The sequence below is a fragment of the Adiantum capillus-veneris genome, chromosome 2 (genome assembly GCF_014529385.1).
Source record: "Adiantum capillus-veneris isolate H3 chromosome 2, ASM1452938v2, whole genome shotgun sequence".
Classification (NCBI taxonomy): Eukaryota; Viridiplantae; Streptophyta; class Polypodiopsida; order Polypodiales; family Pteridaceae; genus Adiantum; species Adiantum capillus-veneris.
Window position 1 is genome coordinate 171,247,636 of NC_140932.1, and position 24,103 is coordinate 171,271,738.

A 24,103-nucleotide genomic window follows, 5' to 3' on the forward strand; every position below is an offset into this window, starting at 1 on the left:
ATTCTGTCTGCGCTGCTCCATTTTAAGCGAGGGGCACGATTGGCTTGGGCAAGGAGAACCTACCAGCAGAATAAGCGTCGACGCAATCGACACTTCACAGACGGAGATCTGATGCAGTCATTGCCGTCATGTGTAAAAGAAAGAAGGGTGTTGCGCAACCGCCTAGACCCATTTCTACTACTTTGATGCCAGCGTGAATCGAGCACATATCCGACGGCCTCAACTCATTCCCAGCTGAGCTTACCATCCAGCAGCCCACACTGAGTTGTCCAAGAAGTGCGCTCACGCATAATTAGATTTGGGGGTGGACGGGTCCATTCACTGGGACCCGTCCCATTACTCGCCCGCATACCCTATTATCAAAAAGAATAACCAAAGCAAAAATTGGAGCAATTCATCTAAATTTGGTACGAGGCTATCTATGGAATTTCCAAAATTTGAGACGCAGCGGTGGCGCATATTCAGTTTATTTTACCTCCCCTAGGGATCCCATCAGACATAGCATCATGGAAGATATCCTCTGTTTACCTGCTGGAGAGATGACAGCTGAGGCTGCTGCTCTGATGGGAGCACTGTTGTAACATAAGATACAAAACAAACAATAACACATTTCACAGAGAGAGAGAGAGAGAGAGAGAGAGAGAGAGAGAGAGAGAGAGGTCACAATTCATGAAAAATGAAGACCTTTTTCTATTTTACCCAAGGCCTGTGGGTGAGATTTAAAAAGACAGACGGAAGCAGGCTGAGAAACAAGACATCCACAGAGCTCCATGCAACTGTGAAGATATTTTTATCTTGCAACATATAGCCCAGACTTCATAACAGTATTGGTGATGACCATTTTACAAATTGAGCTTGACTAGACCTACATTCAGATCTGAGGAAATAGATATCAGCAGAGGGAATGTATGGTGCCAGACAGCCTTGAAGACACGCTTTTGGTGAGCTGTTATACTTTGTGAAGGCTCCTTGCTTTTGTATCTGATGTCAAAGAGATGTATCCTTGGATCTGCAGATCCAGAAGCGATATAAAGCCCATTATGAGACCAGCTCGGATGGACAAGCGCTGACTGTGATTCTGTCGCCTCCTGTCTCCATCCGAATGAAAGAAGGTCATGTCTATGAGACCGAACATCAAACAAACGAAGCTGTGCACCAGGTGTTCTGCAATGGAAGCATGGCAATTGAATTGTGCTAATCATCAACCCAAAGGACTTACAAAACAATGCGGACAAAAGTACAGCCCTCGAAAAAGCTAAGGATTACCCTGTTTGGACCAGGTATAGATTCCAGTCAACCGGATTTGGTAGCATCCTCAAAGCCTTATTGTCTAGTGTATGTCGAAATTCTTCTCGGACATGTTCAGTGTCAAATCCAATAATCCGCTTGTCCTGGCCGACAGAAACGATCAGTTTTTTATGCGGCATACCAACCGCACTCATGACCGCAGAAGAATGCAGTGCTCGATGTAGAGTTTCAGCTCTCCACAGCCCAGCTTCTTTCTCTTTCCATATAACAACAGCATGATCACAGCCTGCAGTTGAAAAAAACTTCCCATTTTCCCATGGCAAAAACACCAGACTGTTTATAAGCCCTTTTCCATGCGGTTTGTCCTTGAGAAATTTCACTTTTTGCTGCAGAAACAATGGAGTCAAATGGATCATAATCAGAATGTCTAAAGACAAAAAAGAAAGTTAAAGAACAGCGATGACCTCACTAACATCGGCTGATGGATCAATTATAGAGACTTGATCATCCATTGCATCAGCACCATAACATGCAAAAATGGATTTGCCAGAGGGATGCCATGCAACATCTTCTGGCCACCTCTTCTGACCAGTTGACAAGCAATGAACAGAGCCACATAATGTTATGCCTTCCCTGCACAAACAGGGTAGATCCATCTCAAACTTGCAATCAGCAAAATCAATCAAATACTTAATCTTAGGCACCAAACTAATTAGAATAGATGATCACAAACCAAATCCTTGAGCATTTGACTACCTACGACATCAAGCATCCTACAAGATTGTTCACTCACGACCGGGGTAACAGCAGGTCAAGAGGACAAATGAGACAAACAGTGAAATTTTTGCATGGCATTTCTGAATAGAGATGGTTCTGACCAGCTCTTTTCAAGTAAGAGCGCTATCAGTTTCTCAACCAAGTTGCTTGCTTCTTAAGTTCGATTTTATCCATGCAAAAAAACATTATTAAATAATCAGTTAGCTAATGCTCATTCTGTTGATATGTTATCTTGATACTAGGACTTCAATTGAATTGACACACTCTGCAGAGCCTGAGGACACTGACCAATTCAGAGAAAGCACCAATCAATGCAATTGACTTCACAAGCACAATGAGTTGATTTTAATCTCATCTGTTCTGACTAAACTGAGCATGCATTTGTCTCCAGTACTCTGCGTCCACCATAGCGTGAGGCACTCTCCTTGAATAATGTGTCTCAAAATCAAGCTTTCTTTTTGGCCCTTCTAAAAAATCTACTATAGTTTCAGTTGTGTTCTCGTTGTTCTCAAAAACCATTTCTTACAGTTTCACAGAGATCACACATTGCACACTCACTCACACAAGTCAGCAGAGCTTGGTAAAATACTTGTGAGATGGTTTGTCTGTGGAGATGGTTTAAATTCTCAGCTGCCTAAATTCTCCTTTGGTTTGGCAATTGAAAATGAATACATAGCCAAGAAGTTGTGCTTCATGCTCGGACAAAATATATCACTTAAGGTACAATACCATCTCTTGTCAGAAATCATCACCTTAACCACATCACAAAAACACCAACATCTTAAACAGCCAAGTTTCCCGAAATATTCAAGCTCTCATAGGTATACCTGTTCTGTAAGCATCAACCCGAAGAGGGGGATGTTAAAGGTCACCTCAATTTGTGTGGCTAGTTTATTGGCCACCCATTTTCCCCTCATAACTTCCAGTGAATTTTGAACCGACTAACAATATTGCTATTTCACATATTTCTTTATATTCATGAACTTTCTTTACACGGTTACTCACTATCGTGACACATCTAGGGGGTGGTCAATACTGTAGCCATAGCCGTTCTTAAATTAGTTCCTTTACCAGCGGCTGCAACTCAAGAAGCTTTTCGACCTTCATGCATACCTATGTTAAACGGTTAATACACATTTTCAGTTCACCATAAAAGAAGAAGTCTGCTCAACACATTAATACCATCAACGCTTTGTCCAAAAAATCTCAAGTCATAAAATGGCACACAATCGACCTCAGTGAAAGGTGTGCCAGAGAAATAACGCTTTCAAATGACTACCAAAACTTACGTGTCAAAATTTACAAGGTGCAGAAATTCCAAGCGTTTGCAAAACGTAGTAAAAAATGGATGATACAAGTATCAATGCACCTACGACAGAGAAGGCACATCATAGACAAAGAGTTCCAAGGTTGCATGGGCACTGGCATTATTGCACGGTTGTGGCACTAAGGGGTCCTTACCATACCAGAGATTCATCTTAGAAATGTGACAGCCAACGCCCATATCCATCAAAGACGACACAAAGCAGAATTCCACCATGAAAAAATGCTTTAATTAATCTAGACAATAACATACCCTTTGTCTTTAATCCTCCAAGTATTGATGACCCCATCTAGAGCACTGCATACATGATAGCAAATAATTAGGACTTTCCAGAAAATCCTTGAGACAATTTTCTGCTACTGCAAAATTCCGAAAGAAACACATTACTCAAGAAGCCAGTGTACAGATAGCATAACAAACGACTGGCTTCCTTCAAAGCTGACTGCATCACAAGCTTACTTATATTTAATATTAAACAGACACAAACAACTGATACAATTGGATCTGTACCAAGGTCCAATAGTTAACTGCATTTTGGAACCTCCAATATGCTCAAGACCGGCTTTAAAATTTCACCACAATCCCCTCCCTGTTGTGCTACTGCAACTGTGGTGACTCCCTGAATCTTGCACCACACTTCCTCCTTCAGTTGCCTCTAGTATCTCCCTTCCCCCCGGCCTCCACTTTCTACCTTTTACCCTTCTTTGTTTCCCTCTTTCTTTTTCTCTTTGCTTCCAAAGGTTTTTATTCTTTCTCAATCTAGTGGTAGCAGTTTATATCTTCGCAGAAGAATACACAAGCTTAACATTGAAAGCTCACACAAGACAGATTTAGAGAGAGGAGAGAGAAAATTGCACAACACTAGGGACCAAAAGATGGTCATGCCCCTCCCCTTTAAACACAAAAATTTATTAAGTAGAAATCTTAACAGCATGATAGACAGAAAATGCGTCCCCATCAGCTTTCGGCCTCTCAATCTAGATAGACAAATCAATGCGGAGAGATGGATATCTGCTATAGAGAATCTGGATCTAGATCTTTAGCTGTAGATTTCATAGAGAGAGTCAAAGAGATGCAGATAGAAATGGAGATGGAGAGGGAGAGAGAGAGAGAGAGAGAGAGAGAGAAGGAGAAGACGCACTGATAGAGTCCTAACCAACCCTGTCAAAGCCCTCCACCCCGTTACCAGAGTGAATTGATGTGGCAGTGACATCCAACTAGATGTGGGCTGAGTATGGCCACCACAGTGTCTATATCCAATAGGTGTACAATGCACTCCACAATCTGACACAACGTAACCGCGAAACGTTTCAAGGCCGAAACGTTTCACCCTGAAACGTGGCGTTTCACTATGAAACGTTTCAATCCAAAATTAGAGCACAGTGAAACGTGAGGCCGAAACGTGAGTTTAGCGACTTTGAAACTAAACTTATGGTAAATTGTTGTTAGTGAAACGGCTCGTGTTTCACTTGGTGAGTGAAACGTTTGAAGGCCCGAAACGTTTCACCTCCCCCAACCTGTCGAAACGCGTTTCATGGTGACGTTGATCTGACATGATGGGGATACCCTTTTTCCGTCATATATATAACCAGGTTGGCATTGACAAGGCGGTAAACTCATAGTAACACATGAACAGAACTGAAAAACTTCAACACTTGAGCTTCAACTCAAAAGTAGTTGCCACATGAAGTGGCAAAGTTCCACTCCCGGCTGCATTGGCACCCCTTTCAAAGCTTCTTTTATATTGAGTCAACCACAGAGTACAACTACCAAAGAGTCACTCTGCAGTCTGTGCTTCCAAGCTGATCTGCCAAAAGTGACCCCTTGGGCATCCTTATAAAGGCCTCAGCCCAAAAGCAACCAGTTACCAAAGCTAGCACTGCCCAAAAGCATCTGCTAATTCTGGCGCCCAAAAGCCCTACGTAAGACCTGCCTCATCATCAACAAGACGGATTTCCGTAAATTATGCCACAAATTCCCGACACCACGTCAAAAGCCTGTATGGCACATGCCACATCAGCAATTGGCCAATTTTCTCTCTCAATCTATCTTCTGTCGGTTGTCTTTTGCCGCCAAGACACGCCACGTCATTACTTTGTGACATACTCCCCCTTGAAAGAAGAGTAATCACCCTTCATTATGCCTGCAAACCATAGTTACCAGGAACACAGAACGGGAACAGCGACGGGCCTCCCTGCGGAACGGGGGAATGGGAACGGGAACGGAACAAGAACGGCGCGGAACGGCAGGCTTAAATAATGCTATTTTTAGCATTATGTGTTTGAATACAAGTAGTACTAGAGTCCTTTGACTCTAATACCCACAAAAAACACGATTTGAAGACCATTCAACCTTATTATGACTTGATTGGGATGTGTGGCGCCGCAACCATGGATGATGGTAACACAACATTGAACAAACACAATGCCCATACACAATAACACATGTAGTTACAGATTAGAGCTCTCAAATAATTGCAAGAGTAGAAGTCAGAAATAACAATTTTCGCTTAATTTTGGCTAACAAGGCTCGCCAAGGCGCTACAAAAAAACCAACGCTACAAGGGGGCCAAACCAGTGACCACAATACCAAAAGACTAAAGGTGACAAATACCATCAAGATGCTACAAAGAGGGCAAGCAGCCATACAAAAAGGTAAGGATAATGGAAGTCCTAAAGTCGCAACTCTAGAGTCTCAAGACTCAAGACTCAAGAGCCACTAGCCTGAGAGGCCTCCCAATTCGTAGTAGTCGGATGTACATCATGGACATCCTCCCATTCCTCATCATCCGACATCGAGCTCTAGGCCCAGCTCGATCTCAGCCATGGATGAAATACCTGGTGTCAGTGGCTCTACATATCCACCTGCTTGAGGAGCCTCTTGCTGCATCTCCCACTGTGTAAAAGGATATGTCTGTTTGCCTACGCTCTTGCAAAGCATTTTCAAATTTGCGCTGACAAAGACAAGATCATTTGCCTTCTCCACACCAAGCCGATTCCTCTTCTTAGAAGCAAATGTGGCTAAAGGTACTCCACAATTGCTCCAAGCATGAGGTACTAATTGACTGGCTAAGAATACGGATCGCCAATCTCTGAAGCTCAGGGCTATCATAGCCATAGTCCTCCCACCATAGCACTGAACCTATCTTCCTGCAATCAATCTGAGCATCTGGACTTCCAAATGACCCCCGCATCTCTCTGTACTGTCTCAGCTGATCTCTGACAATGCGTCGCCCATCTCTGTCTAGAACAATCTTGTTTAAGATCTCTATAAATTGGTTCATGACTTCTCTATCTATCTCTTGCCCTGCACCTTGGAACTCTGGATCCACCATGTACGCTCCCCCGTGTAAAGGAGAAGCATATGAATTCCACCTCGAGCTGCAAAGCGCATGGATCTCCTCATGTCGCTCTGCTTTCGGCTCAAGCTGTGCAAGCTACTCGATCATGCGGTGCCTCATAAACCTTGCCAATGCAAGGGTCCATGCCATCTAGAACTCGAAGCAAATTAACCACCGGTTTTACTTGTGCGTCTAGACTCTTGAGCTCCTTCCAAAACTCAAGATCCCCTGCCTTATCCTTGCACAAAATCCCTGCAACTGTCTTTGCATAGGGGGAGGTGGTGAACTCATTACTAATGAAGACTTGTCGGACCACATTTTGTGTCACAAGACGGGCACCACGTGTCAATAGAAACGAACAAACTGAACAAACTTTTAGCACTTCAATAACAACTGAATTGAGAGAGAGAGAGAGAGAGAGAGAGAGAGAGATGACACGCGACACAGAGTGGTGGAATTCCACCCCAGAGAGTATTGGCCCCAAACCTTGGCGCCCCTTTCGGTATTCTTTATATTGCATCAACTCACTACAAGCCGGTGCTCCAGACTCTGCACCTTCTCCAGGAAGCATGCCAGAGAATGAGCCCTTAGCACATATTTAAAGGCCCTTGGCCTATGAAAAGCAGTTTACATGAAAAGCCTTCAAACTCAAAAACTTCAGGTCCAAAAGCAATGCCAAAAAGCTGCCAACATAAATCACGGAATTCCGTACAAATGCCCACGTCAACAGTAAGCGCAAAACACGGAAATCCGTACAACTGCCACGTCAACAATCAGCACAAAACACGGAAATCCGTACAGCCTGCCACATCAGCACTATCAACATAATTTTCGGAAATTGTCCATACAGCTGCCATGTCATCGATATTGGCGCAAGTCTTTCTTTGTGTGTGTGTGGGTCCTGCTTCATTTTAATCCTTTATGTCACTTGGGGCCCCATCGGACAGGGTCCCCATAAGTTGGTAGGACTTCTTCTTCTTAGGGTTTAGGCCCCTCGGCCGGCATCTGCAGGTTGGTTCCATTCTTCAGGGCTTTGACACGTCAGCAGTTTGTGACATCTCCCCTTCTTGAAAGGGAGTAATCGTCCGCAATTACAGCATATATGGAAAACAACTCAAGTTAGCTCAAAAATTTCCGAGGGTCATTCCAAGGGACAGTCAGAGGGACAATCAGTTTGCTCTTTTTGTTAAGGAGTTAGCTTCTCCTTTCGGCTCTTTTGATCAAGGAGTTGGCTTCTCCTTTCGGCTCTTTTGATCAAGGAGATGGCTTCTCCTTTCGTCCAAATCAGACCTCTTGATATTCCGGCGTAGTAAAACTAGCCATCACACCCAGACCACACTAATCTTGCTCGAAGTCTTGATGCACTAAAATTACATACCCAAGCAATCTCATCCAATTAGGAATATTCAATGGTTGGCACATCACAATGCAATACAAATGCTCACATATGCATGTTACAAGACATAGAAACATAAAGTCGCCAATGAACACTCCACTCGCATAACCTAACAAGGTCCGGGCCAGGAGATATTCAATGACTCTCTCATCACTCCTCCCGCATAATCTAAAAAGGTTCGGGCTAGGAGATATAGAGACCTTTCACAACCAAACGTCCCCCAGACCGCAGCCTGCGTCGTTTGAAGGTGTTGAGAGTAACCACTGCTCAGACTTCTTAATACTCCTCCCGCATAAGAATTCAGGTCCGGGCCGGGAGTCACAACAACAATTATTTTACAAGCATACAACCAAACGCTCCCCAAGCATCGGCCTGCGTCGTTCGGAGGTTTTCTAGCATACAACGGAACGCTTCCCAAACATCGACCTGCGTCGTTCAGAGGTTTTCAAACATACAACGGAACGCTCCCCAAGCATCGGCGATACCATCCATTTCAAACAAATTCCAACAGGATCACCAAACAAGTTCTCAGACAGATTTCAAACTTAAAAAGCAATCTCGACATCAATCGAGCTCGCAAAGTCTACTGACTTTCCATCTTGAAACCTGCACCAAAAATTAGGGTTAGGTTCATTTTATAAGGTCGTAGCCGAGCATAGCATGGTCCATCAGCTCTACGACAGACAGTGTTTTCTTTGGCTGCGATGGTAGTCCCAAGATAGCAATTGCACTAGACCTCCAAGGTCACCTGCTCGTGAAGAGACATCTACTGAGAGATGTCCAAAAATTTCAAGTTATAATCTGCTAGGGTTTCCATGGCAAGCATTCCAAGATACCCAGTTGTGCCAGAAGTTGCACTCCGAAGGAAGATGTCAGAAACCATATAACTTCGGGCAAAAATTTTCTCGAAAGCTTGACAAGTCTTTGGAGTGTGTTGCTTGATAGCTATAGACATCACCATCTACATGGCACTGCTTTTGAGAAAAACAGTGACTCGAAACAAATCTTGGATCCTTCTCTTGCAAGTGATTCTTATGGCTTATGTCCTGTAAGACATGAGCGGTAAAGACGGGAGCGCGCCCGACGCATGATAAAGTAAGGGTGAGTGGCTAATAAGTCCGGGGTCGCAACACGAAGCTAAAATTTCCAATGAGCTTTGGAAATGTGATCTTGCTCTGTCTGCTCTTTGGTAGGACCGGTACGCTTTTAGAAAAGCACACACCTGGACCACTATCAAAAGACGGGCACCACATGCCAATAGAAACGAACATACTGAACAGACTTTTAGCACTTCAATAATAACTGAACTGAAAGAAAGAGAGAGAGAGAGAGAGACGACACGCAACACGGGTCGTGGAATTCCACCCCGCAGAGTATTGGCCCCAAACCTTGGCGCCCCTTTCGGTATTTCTTTATATTGCATCAACTCAATACAAGCCGGTAGGAAGCAAGCCAGAGAATGAGCCCTGAGCACATATTTAAAGGCCCTTGGCCTATGAAAAGCAGTTTACATGAAAAGCCTTCAAACTCAAAAGCTTCTGGTCCAAAAGCAATGCCAAAAAGCTGCGAACGTAAATCACGGAATTCCGTGCAATTGCCACGTCAACACTCAGCACAAAACGCGGAAATCCGTACAGCCTGCCACGTCAGCACTGTCATCCTAATTTTTGAAAATTGCCCGTACAACTGCCATGTCGTCAGTATTGGTGCAAGTCTTTCTTTGTGTGTGTGTGTAGGTCCTGCTTCATTTTAATCCTTTATGTCACTTGGGGCTCCATCGGACAAGATCTCCATAAGTTGGTAAGACTTCTTCTTCTGTTACTTGTTCTTCTTAGGGTTTAGGCCCCTCGGCCGGCATCTGCAAGTTGGCTCCATTCTTCAAGGCTTTGACACGTCAGCAATTTGTGACGTTTTGAGATTCAAACAGCCTGCGTACAAGAAGAAAGTTGAATGCAAAGCGGGTGTCTAAATACTTTAGAAGCACTTTGCCGCCCGACCTCTTGAGGTACTCACTACGAACCAAGTTGTGATTGTTAATGAAAGTAACAATCTTCATTGCATCAGCAATGACCGAAGCAATCCAATCTAGCTTGCCGATGTCTTTTAGAAGGTTGTTCAAGCAGAGTACCATGCAAAAGCACACTGTCACATGCAGATAATGGCCCTCTACAATAGCTGTTGTTGCCCTGCTTGATGCCTCCCCATCTGTGACAAAGGCGACCACGTGTTGCTCATCGATAGTTTCTATGGCCATTGTCCACTCTGCAGAGAAGACATCGGCAGACTTGCCACTCTCGGTGGCATCATTAGAGTGAACAAAGTACATCTCTCCACTCGAGTACGCGACGAGGCCATGGATAGATCTCTTCCTTGTATCGCTCCACCCGTCGGCAATGAGAGAAACGCCATGTTTTGCCCAAAGCCGTTGAATATTGAGTGTTGCTTGCTCCACGATCGCCTTCTCTCAATCGAGCAAAATGGTTCGGAGAGCCTCTGGAGATGGCGGCACATAGCCGGTGCCGTACTCTCCTTTCCGTTGCACCATAACTTTCCAATACTCCGACCTATTTCGATCACACATAGAAGAGGTTAGTATGATAATTGATTATTCACAGTTTAAACTTTAGAGATCATAGTGGCGGAAATGAAGATAACGGAAGAAATGAGAGAAAAGATCGATAACGCATACCTCGCTGCGACAAATGGGATATGGTCGTGATAGAAGAATCGGACCACGGTGGCATCCACCTCTTCCTTCTTTGGATCCCAAGAGGTGGCAAGGGTCCTTTGGAGACGAATCGGACCCGATGAAGATCCACCGCCACCGCCATCAGGTAGAGAAGAAGAAGGGAAAATGAGGGTCATTAGGTCGATACCTTTGCGTGCGGGCTTGGCTTTACGGTTGAATTGCCGATCCTTTTCCTCGAGCTCCTTCCTCTTCTCGATGGTTACGTTGGCGCAAAATCTCACCTCATGTCCCAACACTCCAAGAAAGTGTGCCCTCATTTTGTCATGCCCCCCTTTCCGCATGTAAGAGCATAGCTTGCATGCCCATGCACGAGAACCTCCCCCGCGGACAAGGTGCCCTCCGAGATCAATTCATCCCACCACGACCATTCCTTCGCCTTTTCAGTGTTGCCCGCATGAACGGAGGGGGTTGTACGAGAAGAAGAGGCCAAGGATTATCCGAGAAAGAGAGAGCTTGATCCTCGAGGATTTGAGAGAGAGAGCTTGAGAGAGGGCTTAAGAGAGAGAGGCTTGACTCCATGAGAGCTTGAGAGAGAGGCTTCACCTCTTGAAAGTTGAGACAGAGGGAGAGAGCTTGAGGGCAAGCCCAAGAGAGAGAGGTTGAGAGCTTGAGGCCCGAGCGGCGAGGGTAGAGCTTGAGAGCAAGGGAGAGAGAGAGCCTTGAGGCTTGTTGCATTTGTAAAGGAATCGGGGGAAGAGGGAGCAATTTATAAGGCTGCCCATGCCCGTTTATGACCGTTGGGTGCTGACTGGTCCGTTATTTTCTAGCCGTTTCTAGTCGTTGCTGCCGTTCCGGCCCGTTCCGGTTATGTCCGGCCTGTCAGAACACTCGTCCGTTCCGGGACATTCTCGGAAACTGCAACCGGCCAAAATCTTGTTCCGACGTTCCAGGGCCTCCATGGTCCGTTCCCTGGTAACTATGTTGTAAACCAACAATAGACCACAAACTAGCTCAGTAGACACTGACTCTATGCTTACATACATTTCATGACCAAAACAAGTCAATGAACAATCATACTCACATTCACATCACTATCACCAGTGAGATCTTAAACATGGACCATGATCATTATGACTCATATAGCCATCACATCCAAACCGCACTTATCTTTCACTGAAGTCTTGATGCACTAAATTTGTCACTTGAGATTTATATCCAAAAAACAAAATGGTGCACACATTCCGTATTTCCTACATACTCAAACAAAACAACAATTGTAAGAGTACATCAACCATACCATTCAGTTATTAGAAAAAACCAAACCACAATCCCACAAATTCTCGTCAACTTCGTCGCCCTCGAACCTTCCCCACCCGCTGCCCTGCACCCGCCCCCTCTCACACGCGTACTTTCCCCACCTGCTGCCACGTGCCCGCCCTCTCTCGCCATCGCTATTCCGTACCCCTTCTCTCCCGCCTTGTGTTGCGCGCCAAGCAAGCAACACGCTCGCCGTTGTCCTTCAGCCAGCACCGCGTGCCCCCGCAAGCCGTATCCTCCCACATACACACCACACACACACACCCACCTTTTTTTCTTCGTTTCGGCAGCAATGCTGGTGGGCTGATTTCAGCTCGTCAGCTTACAATCCTTCACCCCCGTCGCTCGCCTTCTTCCACAGCAGCAGAGACGAATGGAGACTCATGCTACACCACAGAGGGACTCTGACGACGCCCCCTCGACCGACCTCATAAAGCCCACCATTTGACTCGCTCTATCACCAGTAGAGCAAGCGAGCCTCGCAGTAAAGGTGGAGCTCCAGGTCACCTCTGTCATCTGCAAGATTATTGGCAGTCGTCCCAATCGAGCAGAGGCTCGCGGCCTTCTGCAGGCCCGCCTTTTAGCAGAGGTGGGAAGATCATTGACATCCAGCTTCTCAGACAAGGATACTATCAGTTAGAGTTTGAGACTCCCGAGATGGCTGCCATGGTCATCTCGATGAGCCCGTTGGCCATTTGAGCGGTCAGAGCTCACTTCCGACCGTGGCGCCAAGGGTTTGATCATGCATCAGACGTTCTTGTCAAGCAGGCAGACTTGCCTATTTTGGTCTACTTCCCTGGCCTACGGAGGGAGTACTTACAACTCCTTTCCAGGATTGGTTTTGTGATCAGGACAGTCTTGGAGACCACGCGCACGGCAGGCTGCAGCTTGAGTTGCAGCCAAGGCTGCCAGTGTGCCTTCAGTTCGTGTCTTGGTTCATGACACTCACTCTCCCCCAAAGGTGGTCCTACCTACCTAGGGTGTTTGGTTGGGGTTGGTTACACCAGAGGGTGGAGTATTCGGGACTCCCGAACCAGTGCTTCATTTGCAGACAGATGGGGCACTTAGCGAAGGCCTCTCCTCGCAGGAGATCTCGACCCACAGCACATGTGCAACCTCCCAAGGCTGAGCATGCCCAGTAGACACGTACACAGAACACACAGGCTGTTACCTCGATAGAGGCCAACGATCAGCCAGCTGACGGTTAGCAGCAGGTGCCTCGTTGTCATCGACAAGGACGGGCTCGCCACACTGCTCCCCCTGGTGGCCGCCCTCCTATAGTTCAGCAGCATTGGGTTACGACAGGGAACCGTTTTGATCCCCTCCAGCAGGAGCCTCCTGAGAAGGCCCCCTCCACTGCAGCTCCTCCACCTCCACCGCCTCCCCCCCTCCACCTTCAGAGTTCAGACTCCTCTGCTCCGCCTCCTCCTCATCCCCACCCCCACCCCTCCTGCCTTCTCCCCGGTGGGGCACACAGTCTCATCTCCCAACCCATCCCATGTCCATATGGATTCTTGGACATAGGATGTAGTCCTACGGACTGCACGCTTGGCCTAGGCTTGGGTGCAACGATCTCTTCAGATGCGTTTGTCTAGAGGTCGCTCGCATGCGAATTACTCCCCATGCCTCAATATGGCGAGGTTGGTTGCTGCTGCAGCATCTGTTTTTTCTCATTGACTCCATGAGGATCATCTCATGGAATGTGCAAGGATTAGGAGGGCCCCAGTTTCAGCGTCAGAGGGTCGGTTATGTCAAGAGCTTCAGTGATGCCTTGTGGGTGGTGAAATGATCTTCTTATGCCATAGGAGCATCATCTTTGTGAGAGCCGCATTAGACGATGTGGTCAGATTTTGCGTAGTCGCTATGGAGACATTTTGGTCAACTGCATTTGGACATGGAGGTATCCAGGGAGGAGTATGTATGATTATTGTGGATTCATGGCAGCAGGCAATTGTGGGCAGAGGTATCATTGTGTCAGGCAGAGCTCAGTGGATTACTATGCAGGTTCAACGTTGCCTCATGGGTTTTTTGAACATATATGCGTCCAATGTGGCAAGTCCACAAGCACAGTTTTCGTCTCATGTTGTTGGGGGGGACTTCAACATGTTGGAGGACCCCTCTGACAGGATTGGAGGTGGCCATGCTGTGCACGGGGCTGAGTTGGCAGCTTGGGAGCGGCTATGTATGACTGAGGGTTTCTAATGTTTGGCGACTACTCATGCTTTGTGAGGCCCCCAGACAACTTGTCTTCTCTCGCTCTAACCGCAGGGTAGGAGGAATGAATTTATCTCGGATAGATCGCTTCTACGCCAGTGATCACATCTGTGACATTGGGGGGTCTCTTTGCATCCTGGCAGGGACTACTTTTTCCGACCACGCGTCGGTGATTCTCACTGTGATAGACAGACAGAGGAAAGGGGGTGCGATGCTACGCATCCCTGAGGGATCTTGCTGAATCCAGAGCTTAGAGAGCGGGTGGAGGCACTTTGGACAGAGAGCCTGGACACGCACCACACCCCTACTGGTAGGGTGGCCTCTGGACTAGCTGAGCATAGTCGTCTTCCTTCAGGAGTCTGCAACTTACTTGGCTGCAGCCCGCGAGGAGGAGAAGCGTCTTCGATGCGGCATTGTTTCCTTCCAAAGGATGCAAGAGCAACATCCAGATAGTCCTTGATTGGAGGAGCAGATGCAGCAGGCTAGACAGAAATTGGCTAGCATTCAGGAGCGGCGTCATGAGTTTGCCTTACGTCGGCAGGCATCTCAGTGGACCCAGGTGGGTGACAGAGTTACTGGGGAGTTTTTTGAGACAGTGGGGCCACGCCATGCACACACGAGTGTTAGTCAGTTGAGGAGACCCAACGGATCAGTTGCTTCAGAGCCTAAGGATATGCGCGCAGTTGCTACTGACTTCTAACGTGATCTGTTGTCAATTGAGCCTCAGTCAGAGCGTCAGGATGCATGCGGAGAGCAGGTTTGAACATAGATGTCTTGTCTTGTTACTGAGGAGATGCAACAGAGACTTGAGCTTCCCCTCCAGCTAGAGGAGCTCCATAAGGCCCTCATAGCACTGCCTCGAGGTAGTTGTCCAAGGGAGAATGGTTTGATTCCCAGCTTTTTCTTCGAGTCCTGGGACTTGGTTCAGATCTTTGCAGCGCATCCAGTACGTTTTGCGCACTAGCGAGATGCCTGACAGCATGAGTGAGGGCTTGATCTACCTAATTCCCAAGCAGGGAGGCTCCTTGGATGAGATTCGACAATGGCGACCCATTACCATCCTCAACTCATCCTACAAAATTCTAGCAAAGGCTCTGAGTTTGAGGATCCAGCCACTACTAGAGAGCATTATACATGGGACCCAAACACGTTTTATCAAGGAGCGTAGTATCCTTGACAACAATTTCACTTTTTGCGAGGCGTCTGCCCTCGCGCGTCTCCGAGGAGAGGATCTAGTGATACTCCTTCTCGATTTTGAGAAGGCCTACGACAGAGTTGACTGGGACTTCCAGAAGGGCACTCTACACACGATGGGTTTCCCAAATGCTTGGATCAGAGATGTGTCTGCTCTCTACACGGGTGCGCACAGTCAGGTGCTCTTGGCAACGGGAAGAGGGAAACGCTTCTTGCTCACGCGTACAGTCAAGCAAGGTTGCCCTCTTGCCCCCTTCCTCTTTCTATTCTATGCAGATTTTTGACTTCCCAGCAGGTTGGCTTGTGTGGTCTTGAGCTCCCTATTAGGGCACATGACATTGAGTTTTCCGACGACTCAGCATTGTACTTGAAGGGCCAAGAGGCCCATTTCAACAGGTGTGAGCAAGCTTTATTGTGCATCAGGCGCATTGATCAACTGGAGAATGTAGTAGCTTTCTGGATTGGCAGTGCTCCTACGCCTGATAGGTCACCAGGTGAGGGTTTTAGATGGATTCCCCCAGGGACTGCAGTTCATTACTTGGGTTGTCAAGTTTGCCTGGACTTGTCCCCTGAGCAGCAAACTGCTCCCCTCCTCCTGTCCATTCGGAGGAAGTTGTTGCATTGGAGTTCGGCACGGCTCTCTTTGGCAGGCAAAGTTGTAGTGGCCAACCAGGTGTTGTTGGCTACTATGTGATACATCACGTCTTGCTGGATCTTCTTGAGCTCCTCTATCAACCAGCTAGAGAGGCTGATCAAGAGCTTTCTTTGGTCAAGGCGCAACACCCAGTTAGCCCGTGCCAAAGTAGCCTGGCAAGTCATTACCCTACCATGTTCTCAGGGGGGGGGCAGGGATCATCAACCCAGCACAACAGAGCAGATCCCTTCTTGGATCCGGTGGATGTTTACACAGATGTGTAGAGTTGGTCTAAGCAGGAGACTGTAGGATCGATTTTCTGCAAGCCTGCTTCGCTTTTGGGAGCAGCTGAAGAGTGGCTTGGAGCAACGCCAGCCGACTTGCACAGAAAAGCGCTTGAGACAGCCCCTTGTTTGGACCCCATGGTTAGCACTCGGAGAGGCCACTTGGTTGGTAGTAGGCCCCATGTTTCTTGAGGTCCCATGGTAGAGGGCCCAGCCCCACTCTCGACGACTGGCTTCAGTTTTGAGGTTTGCCAGAGGAGGCACATAACATCCAGTTACGAGGCATGAGAGGGGTGCAGAGCATGTGCCAAGACATTACAGAGGCTCTACCAACAGAGTGACTCATCCCTCTAGAGACAGCAACTCCCAGAGATGGATGGGGGCCTTCACACGATTGAAGGTCCTCGTCGCTTGCTCAGAGTCCGTACCCCCCATGTTCTTTGAGATCCAGGGCGAGGGTCCACTAAACAAAGTCTCTGTAGAGGCTCCACAGGTTGTAGATTGTTGTGTTCGGAGGATACGAGTAGTGGGCATCTATGGGAGGACTTGTGTCAGAGATCCTGACTCAGCAGATCTTGAGACAAGCCACTGGAGGCTTTGGGCTTGAGAGAGTTGCCCTCTGGCACGAGTGCAGTGGGACCCTAGAGAGTGGTTTTGAAGAGACACCTTCTCTTCAACAGACCACCCTGGTATCCCTCTCTTTCAGTACACTGTTCGACGGGGGCGACACATGCTAGCAACACAAAGAGGTTCGTCATGTTGCAGCAGTTCATTGGCAGGAGGGGGGAGCGGTTGTGGGACTCCAGACAGCCCAAGCGAGTCACTTTGTTCCAGTGGCTAGTTGCACACAGAGCTACAGCAGTGGGGAGCTGGCTGGCATAACAGGTTTGGCTTCAAGTTCTTCAATTGATGCCAGCTCTCTCCATAGCACGACAGTACACTTGGGGTGTCGCTGCTTGGTCCACCCTCACGGGCCCTGTGCTCGAGTTTGAGCTATCCTCCACCAGCAGGATGATAGAGATCCACGGGGGTCGACCTACACTTCAGCCTGCTATAAAGCTTACCCCCCAGGAGTGGTGCACTGAGAGAGGTGTTGAGAGCTCGTTTGTGGCCTGAGACTCTGGTTCATTTAGCGGGCCCGTTGTTTCTGCATCTTCGAGGCTCGCCCTATCCCACCGGCGGAGACTGTTTGTGAATTTTTGGCTGGAATTGATCCCTACTCTCAGGGGTCAGTTTGAGAGACTTCAGGGCAGCTCCGACCGCATGCGGGAGCGCAGAGAGGCTTTCCTACGACTCTAGCGCCCAGGGCCCTTCTTCACCATGGTCCAAGATGTGCCCAGATGGCACTATCGGCCAGCTGTGTGGCTCTTTCCTCCTCCATTTTGTTTACTCACAGGGAGAGTGTCCCCATGCTTTTGATGTAGCCCACTCTAGTAGAGGTGGTTTGTAGCCTTATGGACAGCTTTTCTTAACTAATGGAAGGATCTTCTTCTCGGAAAAAAAAAAATTATGGTCAACTTCTATGTACATTTCATAAAGTCACTCAGCAGAGCACTATCCGCCTATCAGCACTCCCAAAATCCGAAAGAGAAATTGGTTGATTCTATTCTCTTCTGGGCAATCTATGACAAAGGAGTGGAGTGGCTCCCTCCTCGTGCAACACACACCACCACATTGAACCCATTGGTTCAATGTGCACTTCTAGAATAGTCGGAGCTAAATCAAAAGCCTCAAGGTAAAGCTCTAGTCTCTGAGGAGTATGTGCCAGGTCCTCCTTCTCCATCCACTTTGCATCAAGAGCTTGATAATTCCTGAACATGACCAAATATCTACAGACCACCTTATTCTTCACTTTCCTTACTTTGTGTGCTAGGACCAGCTCAGGTAAAAGAATCTCCTCGGTTTCTTCTACCTCTAGCTCCCTACCCTCTAGCACTTCTCCCTTGAAAGGTCTCAATAGACTCACATAGAATACATTGAGAATCTTCCATGTATCCGCCAACTTCGATTGAAACGACACAGTTTGATTTTTTCAAAAATTTGGAAGGGTCCATAGTATCTCATACTTAACTTTGGAAAAAACCTCTCCTCAGGCGTGGCTTCTCAGACCTAAGAAGCACCCAATCACCTTCCTTCAACTGTAAGTCACGGCAATGCTTGTTTGTTGCTTTCTTGTGCCGTTCTTAAGACATCTGCAAAGCCTCCTTAACCTTCGCATTAGGAGTCGCCAGATCCGGAAAAAAGTAATATGCTTGGAAAATTTTGTCCTTGGTGCACAAAATAGGAGGGACCTTTTTGTCACCCTTGACACTCTCAAATGGTGCCTTCCCCATCAAAGTATGAATAGTATTGTTGTAAGCAAATTCCACCAATGGTTAACACTTCTCCCACTAAGACTTATTTTCAGCGATAATGCACTTTAACAAGTATAAAACCATTGAGTTGATTATGTCACAAACTGCTGACGTGTCAAGCCGCTGAAGACCCGAGTCAGCTTGCAAATCCCAACCAAGGGGCCTAGAAGTTCTTACCAACTCACAATTCCTTGCCGAGTGGGCCAAGCATCTAAAGAGTTTCCAATTACAGAGTTTACCAACTTATGGGAACCCCCGTCCGATGGGGCCCAGGTGACCCAAAGACAATAAAGTAAAGCAAGACCAACACACAAAAACCTGCGGACATGGCACTCTGTACGGGCTGCCCGCAATTTTCATTGACTTGCTGATGTGGCATACCGTATGCATTTCCGCGTTTTACGTTGGCGGTTGCTAACCTAGAAGATTGTACGGATTTCAAAAATTTACGCTGCAAGTTTTGGGGCAGATGCTTTTGGATTAGAAGCTTTTGGGCTTAGTGCTTTTCATGTAAACTACTTTTAGAGGTCCAAGGGCCTTTGAATATGTGCCATGGGCTCATTCTCTGGCACACTCCCGCGTGGAGGTGTAGAGCATGGAGTACTGGCTTGTATTGAGTTGAAGCAATATAAAGAAATACCGAAAGGGGCGCCAGGGTTTGGGGCCACTGCTCTCTTGGGGTGGAACTCCGCCTCTCCGGGTCTCATGTGCCGTGCATCTCTTTCAGTTCAGTGTTATTTGAAGTGCTAACAGTTGTTCAGTCTTTTCTTTTCCGTTGGCATGTGGTGCCGTGCCGTTACAGGTTAGCTCTGACAGTCCGTATGTGGATCAAACCTAGACAAGAATTTGGGCGTAGTACCACATTCTCACAGACCGCTCTCCAAAACAAACTCGTAAATCGAGGGTCTCTAGCTGAAATTAGGAAAGTAAAAATGAAGTTCATTCCAATACTCTCCCATGGTCAATCTAGAATCGGTAAAGGATTGAGACTCCGTCAACACCTTCTATGTAACAGGAAGGCACCACGTGCCAACAAAAAAGAACAGATCAAACAGACCGAAGAGATGCACGGCACACAAGACATGGAGTGGTGGAGCTCCACCCCAACAGAGCACTGGCCCAATCATTGCCCCAAACGAAGGCACCCCTTTCGGTATTTTTTAAAATTGCTTCCACACGCTACAACACCTGTGGCTCTGCTCAGCATCTGCACGCAATAGAATGCCACAAAGAGAGAGAGAGAGAGAGAGAGAGAGAGAGAGAGAGACCACATTTGATATTTAAAGGCCCCCAAGCCATCTAAAAGCAGTTTACATAGAAAGCATTAAACCCAAACGCATCTGGTCCAAAAGCTAGCGCCCAAAAGCTGCCAGTGCAAAATACGAAAATTCGTACAACTACCACGTCAACAACTAGAGCAGATTTCGAGCAGCCATACACTGCCACGTCAACATGTCAGTGCAGATTGTGGAAGGTCCGTACAGCCTGCCACATTATCAACTCGCTACGCAATCCCTTTCTGTCGGTGTGTGTGCTTTACTTTAGGCTCGGTACCATTAATTGAGAAGAATTTAATAATTGGGCCACTCAGTGAAGATCCATAAGTTGGTGAGAAACTTAGTCTTCTTCTTCTTCTACTAGGGTTTAGGCCTCATCGACCAAGATCTGCAAGTTGGCTAGGGCTAGGCTCGGGGAGATTTAACCCGTTAGGTCTTTAGTGGCTTGAACGTCAGCAATTTGTGACATTCCCCCCTTCTTGGAAGAGGAGTAACCGTCCGTGATTACATTGTTTCTGCACAATAACTCAAATTAGCTCAAAAGATCCGAGGGTCGTTCAGTTTTCTCATTCCATATCGGGGCTTTTAATATTCTCGCATAGCAAAATTAGTCATCACACCCAGACCGTGTTGATCTATAATCGGTGTCTCGATGCACTAAAATTACATACCCAAGGAATCTCACCCAATTAGGAATATCCAGTGGTTGGCACATCTTAGCTTACACTCACAGCGAGAACACTCCCTAAAAGCCAACCATGCACTTTAAGTGCATAGTCACATTATTCCTATTGTGAGAATGAAGCGGTGCTAATCTTATAATTAAGACTTAAAACTTCATACTTAAGATCAAACCGAGACTCAAGAGACTAAATGTCACAAATGGGTGACGTGGCATGCTCTTGGGTACACTCTGCCACTCTTTCGGAATTTGTTGTGCAAAATCCGTTGACATGCTGACGTGGCAGGCGTACGGATCGGATGTACAGAATTCTCTACTTTTGCGTTGGCTGATTCTATGCAAGCTTTTGGGCTTGGATGCTTTATTTTTAAAATCTTTTAAGCTTTTAATTTTGGGGCTCTGCTTTTGGGCATCCCTTGTACAAATAAATAAGTGGGCAAGGCCTCACTTCTCAGAGGATCTGGACGCAGAGTCTGAGAGTGAGCACCTACCCACTCTCTAATACTTTGAACACAAATTAATACAAAAAGAAATACCGGAAGTGGAGCCAGTCTTTGGGGCCAATATCTCTAGGCACGAAACTACGCCGGGCCGTGTCGACTCAAGTGTGAATTGTGAACTGTTTTGATGTGAATCTCCGTTGTGTCACGGTAGAATCTTGACTTGGTGTGTCCAAGTTTGTTACAGTGGTATCAGAGCGCGGTCAATTTCTCTTCTACCAGATTTGATCCTTTTCTCGCGACACTTATGGATTCCAACAGAGATCAGTCGACTTCTTCTGCATCTGGGAATGCAGGAGGAGATCACGAAGATTCTCATGAAGAGTACGGCCCACCTCGGCCTACTCAGGCTGAGATTGAAGAGATGGAACGTTGACAAGTGGTTGACGATGCAACAAAGATGATGATGAACATTGCGGAGGATCCAAAATTTGCAAAATTTTTGACTCAGCAATCCTTCAAAGAGGTGCACACCCAGTGCCAAAAGACCACAGAGCCACCCATCAAACCGGCACTCAAGAAACCTCCTTCTCTGAGGATGTTTACAGAGCAAGATTTAGAAGAGGTGGTTCAGACACAGATCAGTCAACTTTTGGACGCGAACAACAAAGCCAAAAAGCACGACAAAAAGCAAAAGAAAAGAATGAAAATTTGGGCAAACTTTTTGTCGCACAAGTTTGCCAGAAAGGAGTACAAACATCAACTGCAGATTGGCATATGTGTGAACAGATTGATTAAGTACTCCAGGGACCCGAGATTGGTGAAACACATGAAGAATTACACGATTGATAAGATTTACTCGAGATGGCGTGTGGCCATTGCTTCTCCTCTCAGGTAGGGGGGAAAGCCGAAAAGACAGACGAGTGCAGAAAAGTGGAACCTGTATTCACAGAAAGACATGGACAAGCACTCTTGAAAAGAAGCACTATTACAGAGCCAACCAATATGACTTCCTCGAAGACAAGAGCAAGAAAACAAAAGAATTTAAAGAAGGTGGACAATCAATTATTGAATCCTTTTCTAGGTTCCGAGATGCTCCGAGGGCTTTGGCCTTCATTTAGCTGTTTGACATAGCTTTCTCTCAAGGGCATTACTCAGAGCACTCCAAGATTAGGAGGGCTACATCTTTCTTCAAGGGAAATGCTCGAACATGGTGGTCCACTCTTCTTCTGGGGAAGGAAGCTCCAATAAAATGGTTGAAATTCAAAAGGCTCTTTATTTCTTCTTGACTGACTCGGGAGGACGAACGAGATATACGAACTGCTTGGAATCATCTTCAGATGACCAAGGGAGCTTCTTTGAACGCTTATTGCGAGAGATTTTGGAACTCTTTTCTACCAACCTCTTCATTTACGAAGGTCTCGTTTAAGGAACAGATTGAGCGGTTTTGCTGCAGACTTCCTACAGAGATCCGAGACTACTGCTTGCAACAACAATCAAATTCTATTCAAGAATTGATGGGTCATGCGAAACGGGGTTTTGCCATACATCCAGGCACTCTGACTTACCCCACTACTCAAATCTTGACTCAGAGAACCCAACAGACCTCTCACAATATAAGTAGAAAGAGAAAGAGTTCCTAGGACAAAGAAAAAAAAGAGCCCCCAAGAAAAGGAAGACAAGGATTCACAACCCCGGCTCACCCTTTGAGAGAGGGCCAATTACATCAAAGAGGGGAAGTGTTTTGGATGCGGGGAACATGGACACGTCTCCGCGAAGTGTCCTAAAAAGGCACAACAAGAGCAGAATTAAGACAGGACAGAGAGTTCGAGAACAGCTGAGGAACGTGGACGAAAAGGCAAGATGGAAGCAGGATTGGTTCCAGATTGCATGGATACTCACTAACGCACGATTGATGAAAGTACAGAACTTTGCCGAGCTTGGGGTGAAGTGAAAGATCAAGAAGCCCTGATTTTCTTTGATGAAGGAGCCAAGGCTAACTTCATTTCACCTGAATTGGGGGCGCGGCTCGAGATCACACCCAATCGGATGGACCACAAGCAGAGGCAGTTCTAGCAGCACTCGGACGAGACGTGGCCGTTACACATGTCATTGACAAACTTTGGTTGCATAGTCAGGGATATTTGGGGCACGAGGACTTCTACATAATGCCCTTGGAAGGTTGTGATATCCTCCCGGGAATTCCTTGGTACCATAAGAACAACGTCGTGGTCTATTATCAGGCGAAGAAAGCGACATTGACTAATGCGCGGCTCGAGATCACACCCAATCAGATGGACAAGCAGAGGCAGTTCGAGCGACACTTGGATGGGACGTGGCCGTTTCACCTATCATTGGCAAACTTCGGTTGCATACTCAAGGGTATTTGGGGCACAAGGACTTCTACATAATGCCCTTGGAAGGTTGTGATGTCCTCCTGGGAGTCCCTTGGTACCATAAGAACAACGTCGTGGTCTATTATCGGGCGAAGAAAGCGACATTGACTAATGAAAAGGGCCGAAAATTTGTACTTGATATGAAATTGAAGGGCGAGTCTGTCCCTATAGTATCGGCTTCAGTCTTTTCGAACTTAATGAAATCCAGTCTGTTTGTTTACTCGATCTTTTTGAAAGAGTTGAACGATGAACATAGGACAAATATGTCTAACCTTGATAAAGAACGCCAAGATTTTCTCCACACTCATGCCGATTGCTTTTCAGAGGGCCTGCTAGGCGAGTTGCCACCAGCTCGTCCTGAGGATCATACTAATGATCTGATACCTAGAAGCACACCACCGAACCGGCCACCTTACCGTGTGAGCCGAGCCCAAAATGAAGAGACTATGAACCAAGTGAGAGACCTTTTGGAAAAGGATCTTATCCAGCCGAGTACTTCACCTTATTGCTCTCCAGTGTTGTTGGTTTTAAAGAAAG

At 46.8% G+C, this 24,103-nt stretch overlaps 1 protein-coding gene across 3 annotated transcripts in view; it reads right to left on the reverse strand.

Moving 5' to 3' along the window:
- Positions 1-666: 666 nt before the first annotated feature.
- The window catches only part of LOC147464064 (uncharacterized), a 98,857-nt gene continuing 75,420 nt past the window's right edge, over positions 667-24,103 (reverse strand). For 2 of the 3 annotated variants that reach the window (XM_086492615.1, XM_086492608.1), the window contains 4 exons: positions 3,602-3,646; positions 1,713-1,881; positions 1,267-1,634; positions 667-1,164 (listed from right to left, as the gene is read on the reverse strand). In XM_086492615.1, coding sequence (XP_086348741.1) covers positions 843-1,164; positions 1,267-1,634; positions 1,713-1,881; positions 3,602-3,646 — 904 coding nt within the window. In that variant the 3' untranslated portion in view covers positions 667-842. The remainder of the gene's footprint in view (positions 1,165-1,266; positions 1,635-1,712; positions 1,882-3,601; positions 3,647-24,103) is intronic. The other variant, XM_086492624.1, reaches the window with a different exon arrangement.